Raw genomic sequence first — 21,096 nt, forward strand, 5'->3', positions numbered from 1 at the left:
AAAAAAAAAAAAGGTCAAGAAGGGAGAGGGTTGACATGTTGTGGGGTTGTTAACCAATGTCATGAAACAATATGTGTACGACTGTTTAATGAGAAACTATTTGTTCTGTAAACCTTCACCTGAAGTACAAAAAAAAAAATTAAAAAAAAAAAAAGGTCCATTTTTCTATTTGTTGTTAACTCTAATAAGATGTTTGGGAATTTAATCCATTAACACAGTAATACTCACCTCTCACTTTGCCTTTATTGACGCCTAACAAAACATACTTAAGGATTCAAATGCTGATGTGACAAACTAAAGGTCTACCATGTCATATCACTGATTTCTTCAATGTTCCTTACATAGCCAGATAAATTTCTAATGTCAGGTATTGGTTCACACTGGGCAAAGAAGCCTTAATATGTATAAATAACAGAATAGTCTCAGTATATTCAATGTAATCAAAGTTTAAAATCTGTGAGCTACAACAAAGGAAGGAAAAATGTAGTAGTAAACCTTTTAGACAGTTTATTAAACCAGCAAAGAACACTGTATTTTTCTTTTACTGAGATCCAACTGACATGTCATAAAATTCAACGTGTTAAAATGTAGAAAAGTTTTTAGCATACTCACAAGAGTCCACCACAATCTAATTTTAGAACACTCTGATCACCCCAAAAAGAAACTACATACTCATTAGCAGTCATTACTCATTTTCTCCTTGCCCTAGTTCGTGGCAACCACTAAATTATTTTTTGCCTGTATAGGTTTGTCTATTCTAGACACTTTCAACAAATGGAGTTATATAATATATGGTCCTTTGTGACTGGCTTTTTTCACTTAGCATAATGGTTTTAAGGTTCATCCATGTTGTAGCATATAACAGTCCTTCATTCCTTTTTATTGATGAAAAATATTCCATTGTATAGATATTACCACTATTTCTTTATCCATTCATCAGGTGATGGACATTTGGATTGCTTCCACTTTTTGGCTATTATGGATAATGCTGCTATGAACATTCACGTGCAAATTTTTGTGTAGTCATATAACTTCATGGCTTGGGCCTCTATCTAGGGTCATACGGTAACTCTATGTTTAACATTTTGAGAAACTACCTGTTTCCTAAAGCAACCACACCATTTTATGATCCTTCCAGCAATGTATGAGGGTTTCGACTTCTCCACATTCTCAAATACTGCATTTTAAATAAGAAGTAAATGCTTATATACCTGGACTGAAGAGTACTATTGCCTTCAGGTAGGCATATTCATATCCATCTATGCAGAGTTTAACCATGCTGTTACAAAACTCCTGTAGTTTGAAGATGTGATCCATTAATAGTTTTCTTTTTTCTGTTGACATTTTATCTTTCAATTCAAAACAAACAGAAAAAACAAGTTTCCAGTTTTTGTTTAAAATGCATGACTATTTTCATCCAATATATTTCCTCCTCACTAATTTCTAGGTTCCAATATAATCAATCTATAGAAGTTTAAAATTCTGTATGAATTATATATGAAACTAATTAATCATCTTCGGACACTCTTCATTCAAAAAAACAAAAGTTGTTCAGCAGGAAACACCCTAAATGTAGTGTTTGCTCTCAAAATACACCTTTGCAAAGATAAGCCATGAAGACAACCACCTGAAAACTGGCCAACTAAAGTACAAAGGACTATTCTAAGACTATTCAGTACTGTTTAGGGGCGAGAGTACACCCTGATGAATTGATACAACATCAGCCTATTGTGAGATTCAAAGAACTATAGTACAAAAAAGGTAGTTTAAAACCTGGTGGGATTGTCTGATCACCTCTACATAAGCTAACCCTGGATTCTTTTCTACGTCTACCAAAGTGTAACAATTTCAACAGTTTATAAGGCCTGGTCAGAAATAGTGTGCCAGATTTAAATACACTTGTTTCAATTTTGTTGTGCTCTCATTTAAAAATATTTTCAGATGAATTTATCAAAATATAAAAATTATCTAAAGTAAAGAATGTTATTTAAAGCAAAGGGTATTAACACAATCATCAGATATCTAACTTCAATCATAACATTTTATAAAACTGATTCCCCCTCCTATATCCCAGAAAAGAAAATTAATAGGTGTCTTTTACCTTGTTGGAGACTACTGTGAAGACAATTGACAAATGTTGCTAATATAGTTGCCACATTCATCACTTGCCAGCACTGGGCAAGACCAAGAGTAAAAAGTTCATTCCAGTAAGCTTTGACCAATGATATGCTGTTCTCTTGCCTATGCAAAAAACAAAAACAAAAAAGTCAGATATTATTAAATTTTATAAACTTTATAACTCACCCATATATTTAACATTACTTAACTAAAATTACAAAGTCCAACTGTACATGAACTTGATCAATTCTGTTTTGTACAGCTGATAGAAATTGATGAGGAATTGCTTAGAAATTTAAACATTAGGTAGCTTATTAACCATTAGCTAGTATATAAGAACAGTTGCAAGTAATATTTCAAACTAAAAAAGGTTGGGCTTTAATCTCACATTTCACGGAGACAGATGGAATACTGTTTAAAAAAAAAAAAAAAAGCAGAAGTACACATTTAAAATACCTTTCCCAAGTTTTCTTTTGCCTTCAATGCATGTAAATACATTTTTAAAAAAGGGTAATTAGAATTATCTGATGGCAGGAAAGCAACCAATTTCCTGGGAGCAATGGTTTATTCTGTAAGCAGGTTTCACATGAGACACTGGTATCCCTATGTATGAGATATACACAGATTTTACTAAGAGTATCAAGAAATAACCAAAAACCAAAACCAAATCTGTTGCCACTGAGTTGATTCTGACTCATAGACTCTATAGGACAGATGAGAACTGCCCTATAGGGTTTCCAAGGAGCAGCTGGTGGATTCAAACTGCCAACATTTTGGTTAGCAGCCAAGTTCTTAACCACTGTGCCACCAGGGCTCTAGCAAGAGACAAGAAAGGTAAAAAGCCCTTTCCTGAATGTCTGAATTAGAAATCTCAGCAGCATGACAGAGTAGAGGAAGCATTAGAATAACAAGTTAAGACACCAGAGTTCTAAACCTACATCACCTACTCATTATCCAATTACAACTAGGCAAATAAGCTTCCCAAATCTGAGGCTGTCTAACTCTATAAAATGCAGAGACACCATATGTCCTATATCTTGCTCAAAGTTACTATGAACCAAAATATAAGAATTACGTGAATAAGCCATGGCATAAAGTATACGCCGGGCACTGTTCTAGGCACTGGAGAAACAGAAATGAAGATTAAGTTTGCCTTCATGAAACAGGGAAAATATAATAAACAAACAAACAAGTGTATAATTTAAAAATTTTTATATATTCTATATAAACATAATACACACTTATAATTAATTTTAGGTAATAAAAATGCTACTTATTATAAAATAGTATGATACATTAGAAAACGGGGGGAGAGTCAGGTAAGGTGATTAAAGAAAGCCTGTCTTTTTTGAGTAGAGAAAGATGGGAGAGAACTTTTAAAAAAGAAGATCTAAGGGGGTAGTAGTCTAGGAAGAAGAAAGAACAAGGGCAAACTTGCTGAGGTGAGAACGAGCAGATAGTAGGTGTTCAATAAAAACTGTTGAATGAATTACTAAATGCTGTTCTCCCTTCTTGGAATATCCTTTTCCCACATCGTTTTCTTGGTTAATTCCTATTCATCCCTTAAAGTTTAGCTCAGAGCTCACTTTCTTGACCGAAGATCCTCTTATTACATTCCTGTACCAAGACAGTTAATTATTTCCCCCTTAGATGCCACCTATACACTTTTACTTATTTCACAGTATCCTAATTTACTAGTTTAGAGGTCTGTCTCCCATACTAGAGTAAAACTTCATTGAAGGCAGAGACTCTCTTATTCATTTCTGTAGCTCAGTGAATAGCACACATGGCACATAGAAGGAATTCAGCAGATGATACCTGATCTCAGGGGAGACAGAACAGACAGAAATGAGAACTTAGAAAAAGACAGAGCTGGAAATGCTGCAGGCATGGGTTCTTTCACAGTTAAATACTCATTAAGCCAAAAAGTATATACTTCATTATAAACAATGAAATTATAAGATTTCATTTCTCTAAAGAGATTTAAGTTGGTGAGAACATCCTAACAGGAAATATGTACGTTGATGAAAGGCATTTACATTTTTTTTCTTCTTAATGTATCATTAAGAATCATAACCTTTGTACTATATTACATTTTATTTAAGAATTGAATATACTTGAAACAAATCCTAGTATTAACTTAAGAGTTATAGAAATTAATTTTTCTCACTAGGAATTATTCAGATGAAATTTGAACTCCTGGCTGATTCCCCTTTTCCATCATCTGAGAGGGACTACTTGCCATTAAAAAAAAAATAAAACAAACAAGTAAGAACCTGACTATTAAAATCAATTTGGAAGTAAAGTTTAAATGAAAAGAAAATCAATGCTTTAATGTAACCATATAAAAATGATTAACAGTAAACTTACATTCATAAAAAAAACAATTAAAAATGATAAGATACAATTTTCACTTATCAGAAAAGATGGATACAATCCAGAATTGAACTGAGAAATAAGCATTTTATACACTGCTGATGGGTGTGAAAGCTGGAGAAAAATTTGATAGCACTTCTCAAAAATTAGGGGTCCCTGGGTAGTGTAAATGGTTAATGTGCTCGGCTGCTCATCTGTAAGCTGGAGGGTCAAGTCTACCCAGATGAGCCTTGGAAGGAAGGCCTGACAATCTACTTCCAAAAAATAAGCCACTGAAATTTCTACAGAGCATAGTTCTTCTCTGACACACATGGTGTTGCCGTGAGTCAGAGTCAATTGACGGCAACTTGTGGTGGCGGTGGCATCAAAAATTAAAATGGACACCCTCTTAGACTCAATAATTCTACTTACTGAAATCCATTTTGTAGAAACAGTAACACAGACAGGCAAAGATATACAACCATATTACTGTAGCATAGTATATAATAACAATGAAAACAAGCAACAACCTAAATGTCTACTAATAAGGGTTGAGTAAGTAAGTTATAACAAATCCATCAACAGGAATACTAGGCAGTCATTAAGAACAGGGCAAATTCAAATGTGGTGCCATAGAAAGAAGTCCATAATATAAGTGTAAAATGCAAGTCAAAGAAGAGAATGTATAAATTGTGTGTGTGTGTGTTTGATTATTTAAATACGGCATGGAAAAGATCTGGAAGGCACCAAACTGTTAACAATTGCGGTAGTTATCTCTAGAGAATGAGGTTTTAACTTTATAGTTACACACATCAGTATTATTTAAAAATTTTTTAAATAGGAAAAAATGAAAAACAAACATGAAGAAAAGGTTCACGTAATTCAGTTTTCACCTTAACCTCTGATTCTTAAGTTATAAAGAGGGAACAGCTAACCAAGGTAGATACCTAGTAAACACACTAGAGGAAAAAGAACAGGCAGCTGAAAAGAAATCAGGGCTCTTATGGCCTGTGTGCTGTACCTAACAGCAAGAAAGTGCCCTGAAACTGTGGGGGACATTCAGACAAAAGATTTAGGAGTATCAGTGCAGAGGATGGGGGAATATCAAAATTATTATGTATACCCCTAAGGGAAAAAAGATGAAAAGCAGCAACTGAGGAATAAAGTAGCGGATTATTTTGTTTCCACCGTGAGCCCAAGGGGCTATAAAACTGAGTTAAGGAAAAGTCAAAAAGCTACATGAAAGCAAAAAATATCTACTTACAATTTTATCAAAAAAAAAAAAAAAAAGAAGAAATCACATTCTAGTACAGCTAGCTATGTTGTTCAGATGTTTTTTTGAAAGGTCATTAAGAAAGAAAAACAACAAGCCACCCTTAAGAAGGAGGTTCCTGAGAAAATCAGTGAAAATTACCACTTATTATCTACTTCAGAGCAGGCACTGGGTTAGATACGTTTATATTCGTTATCTCACACCTAAATGTCACAGCCCACATAGAAGTTTATTTTTCCTCCTAATTTACAGACATGGACATTGAGCCTCAGTGAGGTTAAATAACCTGGTCCAAAGACATGAAGTTAGCAGGTGGATAGAACCAGAATTTGAACCGTGTCCAAAGCCCGTTGTTGTTGTTAGATGCCGTCTAGTCGGTTCCGACTCATAGTGGCCCTATCTACAAAAGAATGAAACACTGCCCAGTCCTGCACCATCCTCACAATCACTGTTATGCTTAAGCACATCGTTGCAGCCACTGTGTCAATCCATCTCCTTGAGGGTCTTCCTCTTTTTCACTGACCCTCTACTTTAGCAAGCATGATGTCCTTCTCCAGGGACTGGTCCCTACTAATAACATGTTCAAAGTACATGAGACGAAGTCTCGCCATCCGTGCTTCTAAGGAGCATTCTGGTTGTACTTCTTCCAAGACAAATTTGTTTGTTCTTCTGGCAGTCCACGGTATACTCCATATTCTTTGCCAACACCATAATTCAAAGGCATCAATTCTTCTTCAGTCTTCCTTGTTCACTGTCCAGCTTTCACAAGCGTTTATGAGGCAACTGAAAACACCATGGCTTGGGTCAGGCGCACCAAAGTGACATTTTTGCTTTTTAACACTTTTAAAGAGGTCTTTTGCAGCAGATGTGCCCAGTGCGATGCATCTTTCGATTTCTTGACCGCTGCTTCCATGGGTGTTGACTATGGATACAAGTAAAGTGAAATCCTTGATAACTTAAATATTTTCCTCATTTATCATGATGTTGCTTATCGGTCCAGTTGTGAGGATTTTTGGTTTCTTTATGTTGAGGTGTACTCCATACTGAAGGCTGTAGTCTTTGATCATCACCAGTAAGTGTTTCAAGTCCTCTTCAGTTTCAGCAAGCAAGGTCGTGTCATCTGCATATCGCAGATTGTTAATGAGTACCTCCTCAACTCCTGATGTCCCGTCGTCCTTCATCTGGTCTACCTTCTGGGACTATAGTCTATGCTCTTCTATAAATTATGTCAAAATTAAGCAAGTAAAATGCTACAGTCAAATTTCTGAGTAGAGACTCTCCATTTAAAGCTAATATTTTGTGATTTTTTTTCCTGTTAGGAAAACAAAAAAATGACTACTGTAGTCACACTATACTATCTATTTTCAAAAGATTTTTCCCTTGAGAAGTAAAAGGAGCTGAGGAGAGAAAGTACTTAAGGTATCAGTCAAGACCCCCAATTAGTTTTTAAGCGTTAAGTTGCATAATAGTAAATGTATCTTCTTTTTTAAATACCTCAAGGTATTTCTCTTTAACTACTGCACTATATTGTTCATGTCCATTAAAATATGTTTGCAGTACTCATAATTAGCAATTACATCATTGTTTATACTGTTTACGTTGACAAAGAGATATGACTTTTGAGTTATCTATATCTGGGGATAACCTAACCATTTTGCATCTACACGAATAAACCTAAGGTATTACTCTTTCCCTAGCAGCATCTGCTTGAACTGAGGACATGGTACTTAGGGGAAAATAATCAGTGATAATGGAAGTAGAACTGGTTTCAAACTTACCAAGTTACAGGAAACATTACTTTGTTTCAGTGATATTTTAAAAGTTTTAACTTTTAGGCTTAGCATTTAGTGGAAGGTTTCTTACTTATTCAATAAATAAAGTCTCCCGTGGCAAATGACGGTGGCTAGGAGTTGTTCATTATATTGTAAGAATCTAGGTAGAGAGAACTGCCGCATACTTACTCTGGGCAAACCATACCACGTGTTTCCAAACTGAGTCTAGTACTAGCTTATAGTTGGTTATCATCAAATTATGCAGGAAGAACTTAAAAGCAACAACTAAATTTCTGTAAGTACTGAAACTATAAACCTTACACACAAAAGCAACACCTTTGTAAAATACAGAAACCAAATATAAGTGGTATTAACCATTCACTTTTTAAGATTATTTAAGCTGCTGTTCCCCTCTACTAAGATAAGTGATCAAAACAAACTTGACTTTTAAAAAATGATTAATGTTGTTCATCTGTCTCCCTCTATAAAACTGGTATCTAGAAATTTTGTATCTAGTAATAAAAATGCAACCAGTATCAGTTTCTAGATTTAGAATAGTTCTTATAACCACGTAACAGAATTTTTCTGTCATTAGCATTTAGTCCTTATCTATCTGATTAAGCTAACATGTAAATAAGCCTATAAATTATATAGACAGGGAAAAGAAATAAGAGTTTATGTAGCAATCAATGGCCTTGAATGCTAAATCAATAGTTTTTCTAATTGCAAAGAATACTGTTATTCTTACGTTAACGCTGATTTTCCAGACATCACAGGGAAATGTAGCTGCCACTATAAAATTAATTATAACTGGAAACCTCACACTTTATATTTTCTCTCTTCAGTATCTGGGTTATTTCCATAAGAAGACAATTATACCCAATTTAACAGAAGTACTTAAGATCAATAGTATTATGAATAATTCAAGGAGTTCAAATTACTTTCTTGAAAATTCCTTCCTTTGTTGATTTATTATAATACAGTATTTTATGCAAATAATGCATATAATTTTTTTTGCAAACACTGCAATGCCCCCCATGTTATCTTCATAAGCATGCTATACCAACTTTTTTTTTTACATATTGCTCACTTCAATTTTTTTTCCTGTCCAACAGATTTAATGTTACCACGATAAAACTGATCTCATGGAAATTTTCATTTAAGGTAGGTATTTCCTAACACCTATTGCCGTCGAGTTGATTTCGACTCACAGTGACCATACAGGACACAGTAGAAAAAGAGATGAATAAGGAAGACTGAAGAAGAACCGCTGCCTTTGAATCGTGGTGTTGGCGAAGAATATTGAATATACCATGGACTGCCAAAAGAAGAAACAAATCTGTCTTGGAAAAAATACGACCAGAATGCTCCTTAGAAGCAAGGATGGTGACACTGCGTCTCACATAATTTGGACATGTTGTCAGGAGGGATCAGTCCCTGAAGAAGGACATCATGCTTGGCAGAGGGTCAGTGAAAAAGAGGACAACCCTCAACAAGATGGACTGACACAGTGGCTGCAACAATGGGCTCAAGCATTACGATTGTGAGGATGGTGCAGGACTGGGCAGTGCTTCGTTCTGTTGCACATAAAGTCACTATGAGTTGGAACCAACTCAACGGCACCTCATAACATTTTCCTAAACCAAGTGCAGCCAGCTAATGATGGAAATGGGACGCCATGCTGAAACCAAACAGTATGAATGCACAAAGAGCTAGAAATTAGTAAGAAAAGATCCTAGGCCTAAAACTATAGGAACAAGATGTTTTTTATATTTTATTGCTTTCATAAATCTTACACTGAAAGATAATTTTTTTCATAATCAGTGTCTTTGAAATCAACAAATAAAAGTCACCAGAAGAAATTGTGTTTTCATCTTCAAATAGGCCATTTTAGTTTATTAATTCATTATCATCATCATCCAACTTCCGGAAACCTTCGAAGTCCAATCTCTCATCACTATCATCATTGAAATATCTAATAGCTTCCTATAGGTGCTCTTCTGTTTTGTTCTGCAGTTTTTCTCTTAAAAATCACCACTGACTTTAATTTCACCCCACTCACAGTGCAACCAAGGACTACAGTGAAGCAAGCCCTCTCATGCCCAGTGGTTGTTATGGCTACAGTTTTCATACCTGAAACAGCCACATTCCTGGCAGCTGGAATATCAAAAAACATCGGAATCTCATCCATATTACCATATTTTTATGCAAATTAAATGCACCTTCGACCTCTGTCTGCCACTGCACTCCTCCCCTCCACTCCCCCTGAGGTATTTTCATAAGCGTCACTGTGCCAAATCTTTTCACGGTGCTGTAAAAGAAATTAGCATAGCACACTTACAAAAATACTTCCGTGGGAGGCGAGGGCATGGAGGGGAGGACATGGTTGGCAAACAAACATACAAAGAGTGTATTATTTGCATAAAAATACGGTAATTATGTCCACTGCAGAGATACTGAATTCAGAGATTTCTTTGGTGACACATTTGCATAAGTTGACCATTTTTTGCTCCCAGTCATCTGGAAGTTGCTGGCCTATGGTAGTTCTCATTCTCACAGAAAGGCCAATCCTTTTCATGAATTTAGAAATCCAGGTGAAACTCGCCTTGAAATCTGGGATTCCTCTTTCATTTGCCAGAAGCTTCGCTTTCATCTGAATTGTGACAATACAGACAACTTGATTTTGTTCCCTTTGAGACATAATCCACTCTTTCAAGTTATTCTCCAACTCAGGCCATTTCGTTTTGGGCCCATGAGGTCTGCATTTTCACGGATTCATTTTCTCCAGCTCCTTTTTCTCTTCTATTAGTGAATGGACGAGTCTCCAACCTCAAACTCTCACTGCCACTCTGTTGCTTGCTTCTTCTGCCCTCGCAGTGTCTCTCAGTTTGAATTTGGCGGTGCAGGACTTGTGTTTAATTCCAGCCATGATCCTAAAGAGTTGTAAGATTTAGATTTATAAACTGAAAAAATGTGCACAATATAATCGATAACTGGCCAGTTCTAGCAAAGAGATCAGAAAATTCAAATGTGAGGTGTACAAGAAGTATAAGGGTCTTTTTATATGACAAGCATATGACTAAGATGACTTATGATCATTGACCAAAGACATTGGCGCTAATAAGACAGAAGTACACTATGAAATAAGCAGACTTAACACAGCTTAATGGTTTCACTTAAGACGATCTGGTAAGGTTTTCTCATTCAGCTGTGGAACGAAGAGCTATCGTGTATCAGTTTTGCTTTGTTTACTCCTCCAATTAAAAGCCAGAGTTGGAAGACAACTGTGATAATTATGTCACTGCAGACTGAATCAAGACTCTTATTGACAGCTACTCGATATCGTTTATGCCAGGGTAGGCTTCACTTTGTTTACGCTTCCAATTGATAGCATGTGATTTATGGACACGCTTCAGTAGGTTCAAGCTTCAGATTAATGACTCAAAAGTGACGGGGATATAATTAGCAACTTAAATTAATAGAAACAAACCCACAGTTTCAACTGTTTATTTTCCGATTACCAGGGTACTACCAAACTCAATCCATGAGTTCTTGACCATGGCTTACAGTTTTATTACACAAATATGATCAAAAGTGACATTTTTGGGCTACTGAACGAGGCTGAAATTCACTTCTGGAAATGTCATGAGATACGCGAGGCACATACATGGGCACACTATGCCAGACTTGTTTCATAATTTTGTTGTTTCCGTGCGTGATATGTGTGTGCACGTTATTTACATGGGCACGCTATTTGTGGGGAAAAAAAAAAAAAATACGGTAATTGAAAGCCTATTATCAAAAATATCACCAGGTTACTTTTCAAGGCCTAAGCATGCCAGTTAAAAGCTTAGGAAACTACACTTTTTCTTTAGAGTTTACTAATTGCTAACATGTAAATTTATATTGTATTTTAATTTTTTCTTAAAAAACTAGAAAACTTCTGAAGGCTAAATGTTATTTTAAGAGAAAGGGCTAACTGTTTTAAAGGCTAACCACTGTAAAATCAGGGTTTTAGTCTATGTAATTGTATTATTTAAGCATATGATTTAATAATGTATGGTATCCAGCACTGCTTAATAAATCAAATTCTAGTGGAATTCTCGGTATGCCTCTTACAGTCATGATTCATTGTTTCTTAGTCATAGTCAAAATATTCTCTAAGGATAAGAGATGGGCAGTTATTATTCCCATGGGACAAACGGGAAAACAGATATACAAGGTATTGAAATGAACTGCTAACAAAATCATATTGGTGAGTAGAGGTCTTGTGACTGGAATGATTTCCTGACCGTGGGCTCGACCTTTTTAACTGTCTCTTTGTCTCTTGATATCACTTATTATAAAGCATTCTAAATAAATTTGGCAAATTTCAGAACAGAATAAAGATGTGCTTGCTCTTTTGTGACAGGGCAAAACCTGTGATCACTGTAGTGGTACTATGAGGTTTGCTTTTTCTTTTTTAAAAAACACAATATTGGAAAACAATTATATCTGTTTGAACAAATTCGTTGTAAGCAGGTTTCAGCTCTTTAGTTAACAAGCCAGGGATGAATGCTGAAACTGTAGATGTGAAGTGGAGGTGGGAGGAAAACAATGATCCTAGACTAAGACAGATTAGAAAGAAAGGTCTGGTGATCTACTTCCAAAAATCAGCCAATGAAATCCCTATGGATCACAATGGTCCGATTCGCAACTGATCATGGGGATAGCACAGGACCAGACAACATTTTGTTCCGCATTTTATGGGGTTGTTGTGAATTGAGGGCAGCTCTGAATGCTAAATCAGTAACAACAACTGCTTCCCTATATATACAACCTATTACAAATGCTAGCCATGATTTATCAGCTCCTCTGCACATATTCCATCCAAACTCTTAATTCAGTTATATTATGAAATATGGATAACTCTTCCACATAAAAAGAATATACAGAAAATATTGGTTCGCAACCATAGTTTGTCATATAAATGACAAAATTTAAGTTATAATGTTATACCATTTTTTTCCTACTTCACAAATCCTCCTAAAACAAAAGTTTTTTTTCAATGTACATCTGTGCTACAAAATCACGTTTATATTCAAGGACTTCAAAACACTCACCCTAGAGCTTGGAAGGAAGGAATCGAAAGTGCCCAGTGCATTGATAAGAACAGCAGTCTGGAGGCAGACTCCCCAATGTAGTGCACATTCAGGTACTCAGGCATAGGAGAAGGCATGGTGAGCTAGTATGAACAGGGATTTTGGTAAATTATCTTATGACTGAAATTTCTAAATTATCACTTCTCTGAAAAAGTTAAATGTAAACATAACACATCAAATATGAGTTTTTCTAATATATTCAGCAAAAAAAAAAAAAAAAAAAAAACTGGAAACAATCCAAGTCACTGGATTTTACAATAAGGCTCAGAATAAACTAACAGACCACAGTTTCTAACAAATTAACAGTCAGACAAGCACAATCCCACTTAATAAACACCAACTATGATACTCTCTGGTTGTGTTTTCATAAGTTACTTTCTGCCTTGGTCTAACAACGTGGTTTTCTCCTTCCTTCCTAACTTCCCTTCCTTTATTAAGGAGCAATCCCCTATGATTAATGTTGCTTTAATTTAGGCTACAGGGTTCACAAATCAAATGCTTACAGAGTCAGGAGAGTAATACAGGAAGCAGGTGCCAACTGAGGAGTACGTGTTCCCAGCTAATGGGGACACTGTGAATTAAATTCAGCACACTGAAAACATGAGAATTTGGGCTCAATACTGCCAGCTCTTTCAATTTTTTAACAGTTATTTCTGTGTAAACCTTCCTATCTAAAAAGACTGGTATTGATTCATAAATGGTTTTTAAAACAACCTACAGATAAAAACGTGTATGTGGTCATACCACTCACAAGCTGTCAGTTTGTACTGCTGAACTTATGTAGTTATTTTAAATGTGTGACCACTGTTGAAAATATTTTATAACAAAATCCTTCTAAAAGCATTTTTGAAAATCTGTTCATTGCTATAAATAAAATGTAATGTCACACATAAGAAATATTTTTTCCTACTTTAAAATTATGGAAGCAATCAATAATATCAAGTGTAAATGAGGATATAGAAAGAAGAGTGCTCACATACTACTGAGGGTGGGTAAACTGGAGTGCAGTTTGGCAGGATCTACCAAAATTTCAAAAATGAGTATATTCTATAGCCTAATAAAGCCATCTCTAAATATCTATTCCAGAAAAATACTTGTACACATGCACACAGGGCAAGTATAGGGTGTTCACGGTTGTGCTACTACTTACTACCTGTGAAATTAAATACTGGCAACAACCCAAATTTCCATCACTAGGGAAAATAATAATCCATGCTGTAGAATAGAATATTCTTGTAGGCACTGAAACTGATAAAACTGACATGTAATGGCATAGAAGAAACATCTCACAGACATCTAATTAGAAAAAATTGCAGGATAATATGAAGATGATCTAATCTATGTTAAAAAGGACAGAAGGAGGCACACCACACAGCTAAACAGTGGCTACCTGTGAGTGGGATAGGTAGAGTTTTCATATTTTGTTCTACATATTTATGCATTGCTTGAATCTTTGTCACTAAAGAACATTTTCATATACTACTTGTGTATAAGACTAAAAATAATCTTTAAAGAATGATAAAGGAGTCACTTTCAGAAAGGTCTATACTAACCATTCTTTAAAATAATGGATTTTTTCAACTACATAATATAATGGATTTTTTTTTCAACTAGAAAAAAATTCCATTAGCAAAAACAAATCATTAAAATACCTGTGAAAATGGAGAATACAGATGGTGTGACCACAAAAAAAAAAAGCGAACCCGATGCCGTTGAGTCGATTCCTACTCATAGTGCAACCCTTTAGGACGGAGTAGAACTGCCCCATAGGGTTTCCAAGGCTATATGTAATCTTTACAGGAGCAGACTGACATCCTTCTCCCGTGGAGTGGCTGGTGGGTTTGAACTGCCAACCTTTCAGTTAGCAGCTACCCACTGCACTGCTAACTACCACTATACAGTCATTATTACACCAATTGTTTGGTATGGTCCTTTCCTTCCACTCTTTTTTTTTTTTTTTTTTTAAATAGGCACTGAATATCTGTAAACAGTTCTTAGAAAAGGGAGACATATTAATAAATTAACTTGATTTCATCCCATTTCTCGGTAACAAATATTTAATAAGAAACTTTACTTAGAAGGATATAATTAGATGGCTGAAGGTTCTATTTACATGTCAATAATACTTTTATTCAGGAGTCATATTTGTAAACTGCTAAAAAAAATAAATTAGAATAAAGTTTGAAAACCACATAGCTTTTCTGATATCCTATCGCATCTAGCTTTTAAAAATGGGATTCTACCTGTATATCTAAAAATACACAATGAATGGTTCTTGTAATGACACTCTTGATTTTAGTAATACTGACTAAAGTAGTTAATAGTTCATACAGAACAGATAAAGTCTATGAAATTAAAAGTATTTTATGTGGATGCGCCTATATGTATTTTTCTGGTGAATGACTATATAGCTTTCATCAGATTCTCAAAGGTGTCCATGATGTAAATAGATTAAAAGGTTTTCATCAAAATGATATAAAAGTTCTCTAGAAATGTTAGATAAAAAGGCAAAAAATATTAACTGCTTTTGTTTGATATTATCCACAAGTGGTTTACCTATTTATAAATGATGCCAATAATAAAACAGGGCAATTAACAGCTGAAATTCCACGTATGGGAAGAAAAAAATTCAAATGTTTGAGAAATTTAGGGGTGAAACAGTAAACTAAAATATAATTATTAAAGACATTTCTTAAGGGAACCATTGGCAAGCAAATACTAAGCATTTTATACATAATTATTAGGATGCAACTGTTTCTACACATAAGTACATAAAAAACAGATTGGGAACTATCCTACCTTGTTAGAATTGCCCAAGGTGAGTGGGGAAAAGAGCCTGAAAAATTAGGGGAATTACCAAAGATTACTAGTTTTAAGGGAAGGGGTAAGTAGGATGAAAAAAACAACAAAGAATATCCTTTACTAAATAGTTTCAAGTTATCTTTAAACAAAAAATACTTGTAATATGTAAAAACTAGATATAAGGGCTAAAATAAACAGATGTACCTTGGTTTATACAACAATGGTGGTAACTTGAAAACTTTCTGCTTCTTTATCATAAAATTGAAATCCTCTGCAACATAAACTAAGGGAATTCATTATTTAAAAAAACTACTGTGCCGTATTATTTCATAAACAGAGGATATGTCCTGTTATTATCTGTTTTACATACTTAATTTTCTTAAAGCAAGGAGTCAGAAAGTTGATGCTGACTGAAGATACAATAATGCATTCAAAAGTCTTTTAGTGGAGTGACATAATTAATTTTTAACAAATATCACTCTGGCACCAGCATGGGGGACAAGATGAAGAAAAGAGACCGGAAGCAAAGATATTACTAAAACAGTTTAAATGAGAAATAAAAAAGGTCTGAAACCTAGTAATGGAAATGGAGAGGAAGAGAAAAATGCAAGTGATAGAAGGGCTAGGATTCAACTATAGAATGGAGGGGAGTGAGGTACAAAGAGATTAAGAATGACTTCCAAACTGCCAACATGGTTGACTAGAAAGATTTTAATTCCAATACTGAGATAATAAACGTAAGAGAAAAACATCTTACTTTTGTCTCATATACATATTTCTAAAATGTGAATACTATCTACCTTGATTATTCTTACAAGGCAATTTGATTATTCTTATAAGGCAATTGTAAGAAACAAGAGAGATAAGATATATGAAATTATACCAAAAAGTCTATAAAGTTGAACAAAAATGTTAAATATTACTATTGTCCTAGATTCTTCAGAGTCAAAATGCAAGCTTCATTATTAGACTATTTATCCTTACTATCTGGATTACTTTGAACAAGATACTGAAAACCTCCAAGTCTCTTTCCTTATCCACAAAATGAGAATAAAAATCCTAACCTCCTCAATAGATTGTAGTGAGGCTAAAATGAAAGCATGTATCAGAAAGTATACCGCAAACTACACTGTACCATAAAAATGCAAGAGAGGAACAAAACGCTATTTAGCTCAGTAATTAAGAGAAAACTGAATTATTTAATTACAGATGTCATATCTTGGAATTCATGACCAGAATTCTCACTAAGAGAACTAACCGTGAAAGTACTGGGTTCTAGGAAATCAGAGAAATCACTAAAAAGCAAAATCTTGACTTCACAGAGCTTATAAACTAGAATCAGAGAAAGGAGCTGTCCTTTTCAGAAGAGCAAGAAACTTTATAGCTCTGATTCTGAGGATACTCAGAGTACATTAGGTCAAAGATGAAATGGAAAAAAAGCCAATTCCAGAAAGGGGGGGGGGATTGTTTTAATTCACCTTTCCAAAACACATACTTGAAAGAATCAATGATTCTGAGGACCATATCAACAATGAAAAAAAGGTGGACTACTACTACTTTCTATAGAAGTACTCTGTCCTTTTTCCTTGCAATGGGTCCTTCTTCTATAGCCATCCATTCTATAATACATCCTTTCTCCCCACTTAAATCCAAAGGCAGAAAATAAAACTGGGAAAACAAAAGAAAATCTTTTATTTAGAGTAAGAAAGAGTAAAGCAAAAAGTCAGTATTGCCTCGCTCCACCCTTGTCCATAGTTTTGTACCATTATTTTTTAGGATGACATTAATTATTCTTATTGTCTTTTCTAACATCACTCATTAAATTTTTTCTTATATGGTGCAAATAAAACATTTCTAATCTTTTCCTTATGAGTTATCTTTGGTAAAGTTTTATATAAAGATTGGTTTCATTGATATGTTTTATTAACTATACCAAATGACGGCAACTATTATTTAAGTCAGTGTGCGTTTTCTCTGTGGCTATTTTTTACCAAGTCAAATTTTGGCCAATGTTAGATCTATTTTGTGTTCATCATTTCTACCAGTAAGACACATATGCATTTGATGCTGTGCATATTTTCACAAAATATGCGTGAAAATTTATAATCTATAGTAAAATTATGAGCAATTACACTCAGATATTCCAGGACTGCTTTATATTGTCAACTGAAAACTCTAATGTACTTTCAATTACTCTGCATACAATTTGCTAACAGTACTGATAGCTGACAGAGCAAAGATACGGAATGGTTAAACTGAGGGATCAATACGGCAAGGTCTTAATGTAGGCCCTCAAGGGTCAGCACACCTACAACTCTGATCCCAACATTATTTGGATGTCAAATCAACCATTCTCTAGTATTCAATAAGTATTGTTTCCATCAGAAATGAAGGTATCTAGGGGGCAAAAAAAATTACAAACATACCTTCTCTAAAATGGTTAAAAAATACAAAAAGTTAAAAACCAAACGTTGAAGTGTATTAATTTCTACCTTCTTACAATAATGCTGAGAACTAGATAATTACAGTGATAAATAATAAATGAGGTTTTTTTGTAGTTATCATAATAAGAGCAAAATATCTTGGTCTTAGACATTGGTTTACAGTAGAGAAGTAGCACTAGGCATTGAACAAAAGCAGTGCATTCAACACATCATGAATGCCAATACTAAAAGTAAAAATAAATAAAAATCTATTTAAATGTTCTAAAAATTAACTTTTATAAACTTAGACCTATTACTTGCTATTATAACTATAATTTATAAACAATGCTTTACTGAAGCATTATTTTATATAGCAAGATGTATATAGTTTGGCTGCTGTCTTGAAATTCTATCAGGGGTATTTCTGACTTTAAAAGGACAATGAATATACTTTCATTTTTGAAAGGAAGACTAAAATCAAACTGGATGATAACACAAAATAAAAATTAAATATACACAGGAAATACCCTGAAAGCTACATGTGAATCGCTGAGAAGTGGCCCCTCTTTTTCGATGTAATTTATGCTTGCGTCTCCAGCAATTAGGTGTACACTTCCTTCCACGCCCTCTGAGCTCTGACAGGCTGTGCTCTCTCCAGGATTCAATGCTTTTGCAAGAGTGTCAAATGCCCTATGAGGAGAAATCAGAAGCTGTGGGTTTGGCTAATCTCTGCAACAAAATAAAAATTCTATACAAAATTATGAAATTAAGATTTAAGCCTAAAAAATGTTTAGAAAATAAAACCTTGGTTTATCATTGAGCACTCTACTTCAGCAATAACTTTGGTTTTCTCCAAAAGCAACAATTTAAACTTCATATGTGTAGTACAGAAATCTATAAAATCATATGAATGTACTGTCAAGGAATTAAAGTCTCTTTTTACAATCTTACATAATTAAGGGGTAGAACGTATGAAAATTATACTTTGGTATGAAAATGTGCTTTAAAAAGTTACACATTTGACCCCGGACACCCTTTTAGCTCAGTAATGAAGTCACTCCTAAGGTTCACCCTTCATCCAAAGACTGGACATGCCCATAAAACAAGGCGAGACTAAGGGGACACATCAGCCCAGGGGCAAGGACTAGACGGCAGGAGGGGATAAGAAAGCTGGAAATAGGGAACTCAAGGTCGAGAAGGGAGAGTGCTGACATGTCGTGGGGTTATTAACCAATGTCATAAAACAATATGTGTACTGTTTAATGAGAAGCTGGTTTGTTCTCTAAACCTTCATCTAAAGTACAATAAAAAAAAAAACTGCCCTATAAAAAAATAAGCTACACATTTGATACTACAGAATATCTGTCTATTTATATTACAGAAGTTATTTAGAAGTACAAGGGTAAGAACTTATGTTGACTTTACCGTATTCTGCACAATACAGAGTTAGACTTTAGTTTTATTTAAAAATTCAAAGAATATTTTAAAATGTGTGGTTACAGAGCAACAGCTAAACTATACAAATTTAAAATTAGGATGGCTAAAAAAGCAAGTAATTTTTCAAAATAGCTCCCCATATTTTTCAGTGAGACATCTTCTAGAGTTTCTTAAAATCTTATGTTCAACAAAGTACTTACTGAGACTCTTAAATGCAGTTTCTGCAACATTTTAAATGAAAAATAGAATGTTGAAAAAGCCAGAAAAATCTGGTTTCTGTATCGTAAGTATCAATATTGAGAGAATGAAAAACAGAATTCTGATACCACTTTCCTGAAAAGTAACTTAAAATTATAGCTGATTCAACTAAGTCTTCTAATTTTCATCACTAGAAATTGGGGGGGAGGGGCAATCAAGATGACTGCGTAGTAAGACAAATAATTCATTCTACATAAACAGAAGTTAAAAAGTTGGTTACCAAAATATCTGAAATATCAGACCCAAATCATCTTCAAAGAGAAAAAAAAATTCCTAAATTTTAAGACTACGTTTCTAACATGCACAATATTCACTTGTCCTTGTTATTTAGAATGTGACTTGTCAAACAACATTTTTACACTGAATGTAGTTTTTCCAGGTAAAACTTATTAGGCCTTAAATTTTCTAAATGTTAATAGAAATAGTTGCTTTCTAAAACTTCTGTAAATAGTATTGACATAAACATATTTTAAGAAATGCTGAAGGACACTTAAGCCAATGGACACTCTGGACCAAAATAGCCATTACCTTGAAACATCACCATTTGTTTGTATTTCTTGATGAAACTCACACAGAGAAGTATCACTGTTGCTTAAGCTTTCAATCATAGATATTTCATTACTATTTTGAGAAATGTCTTTTGTTTTTCCAAGATTCGCTAATGATGTAACCACACTGGCCAATGTACTCAAATCTCCCTGACATGATTCAGCCTTTAAAAAAATGAAAAAGTATTACACTTCTGCCAATTGGTATGAGGAAACTTTTAAACATGAAATATACAATTCTAAATTATGAAATGCCAAAAGAAAAGTACCCCAATTAAGATATATGAAACCTAGAAAGTAAAATCAAAGAGCTCTGAGCTTTTAGAAACTATTTTGGGAAAAGTAAAAGTTTAAAATAATCAGGAACACTTCTTAAGAAATGTTTATGCAAAAGTTACTTTAAATGAAAAACTGCACTTACCAGCTAACCTACCCACATAACCCCTTCCTCTGTAAAAGGATATTACATTAGATGCTCTTTCAAGTTCTCTTTAGCATTAATTTCTGATATTGTTATGATAATTGCCAAAACTTATACAAATTAGAAAGCTGTATAAGCTAAAATAAAATTAACACTAGTGAAAAGGGGATGAAAAGGATGCCAACTTTTACCAGGCACTGTATTAAATGCTGACGACACAAAAATAAAAAAGAAATTGATTAGTTGCCCATTTTTCTCTCCATTCTTTTTCTGATTTGAAAAAAATCTCTTTATATATGTAAAAAATTGTGCTTTTGTTACACATTGCATTATTTCTGTTTATCTTCAGTTTTTATTCTTATTAATGATATGTGTATTTTTTCCCCTGACACCTGTCTGTCAGTTTGTCATACTATGGTGGCCTGCATGTTGCTGTGATGCTAGAAGCTATGCCACTGGTATTTCAATCAAATACCAGCAGGGTCACCCACTGTGGATAAGTTTCAGTGGAGCTTCCAGACTAATTCAGACTAGGAAGAAAGGCCTGA

At 34.2% G+C, this 21,096-nt stretch overlaps 1 protein-coding gene across 3 annotated transcripts in view; it reads right to left on the minus strand.

The window, feature by feature from the left end:
- Positions 1 to 21,096, minus strand: part of NR2C1 (nuclear receptor subfamily 2 group C member 1) — a 68,068-nt gene that overhangs the window by 4,346 nt on the left and 42,626 nt on the right. For all 3 annotated transcript variants that reach the window (XM_004381230.2, XM_023735720.1, XM_023735719.1), the window contains exons 8-12: positions 20,108 to 20,292; positions 18,412 to 18,574; positions 12,621 to 12,742; positions 2,102 to 2,241; positions 1,212 to 1,349 (exon numbers count right to left, since the gene is read on the minus strand). In XM_004381230.2, coding sequence (XP_004381287.1) covers positions 1,212 to 1,349; positions 2,102 to 2,241; positions 12,621 to 12,742; positions 18,412 to 18,574; positions 20,108 to 20,292 — 748 coding nt within the window. The remainder of the gene's footprint in view (positions 1 to 1,211; positions 1,350 to 2,101; positions 2,242 to 12,620; positions 12,743 to 18,411; positions 18,575 to 20,107; positions 20,293 to 21,096) is intronic.

The sequence above is a fragment of the Trichechus manatus genome, unplaced genomic scaffold (genome assembly GCF_000243295.1).
Source record: "Trichechus manatus latirostris isolate Lorelei unplaced genomic scaffold, TriManLat1.0 scaffold00081, whole genome shotgun sequence".
In the NCBI taxonomy this organism is placed as follows: Eukaryota; Metazoa; Chordata; class Mammalia; order Sirenia; family Trichechidae; genus Trichechus; species Trichechus manatus.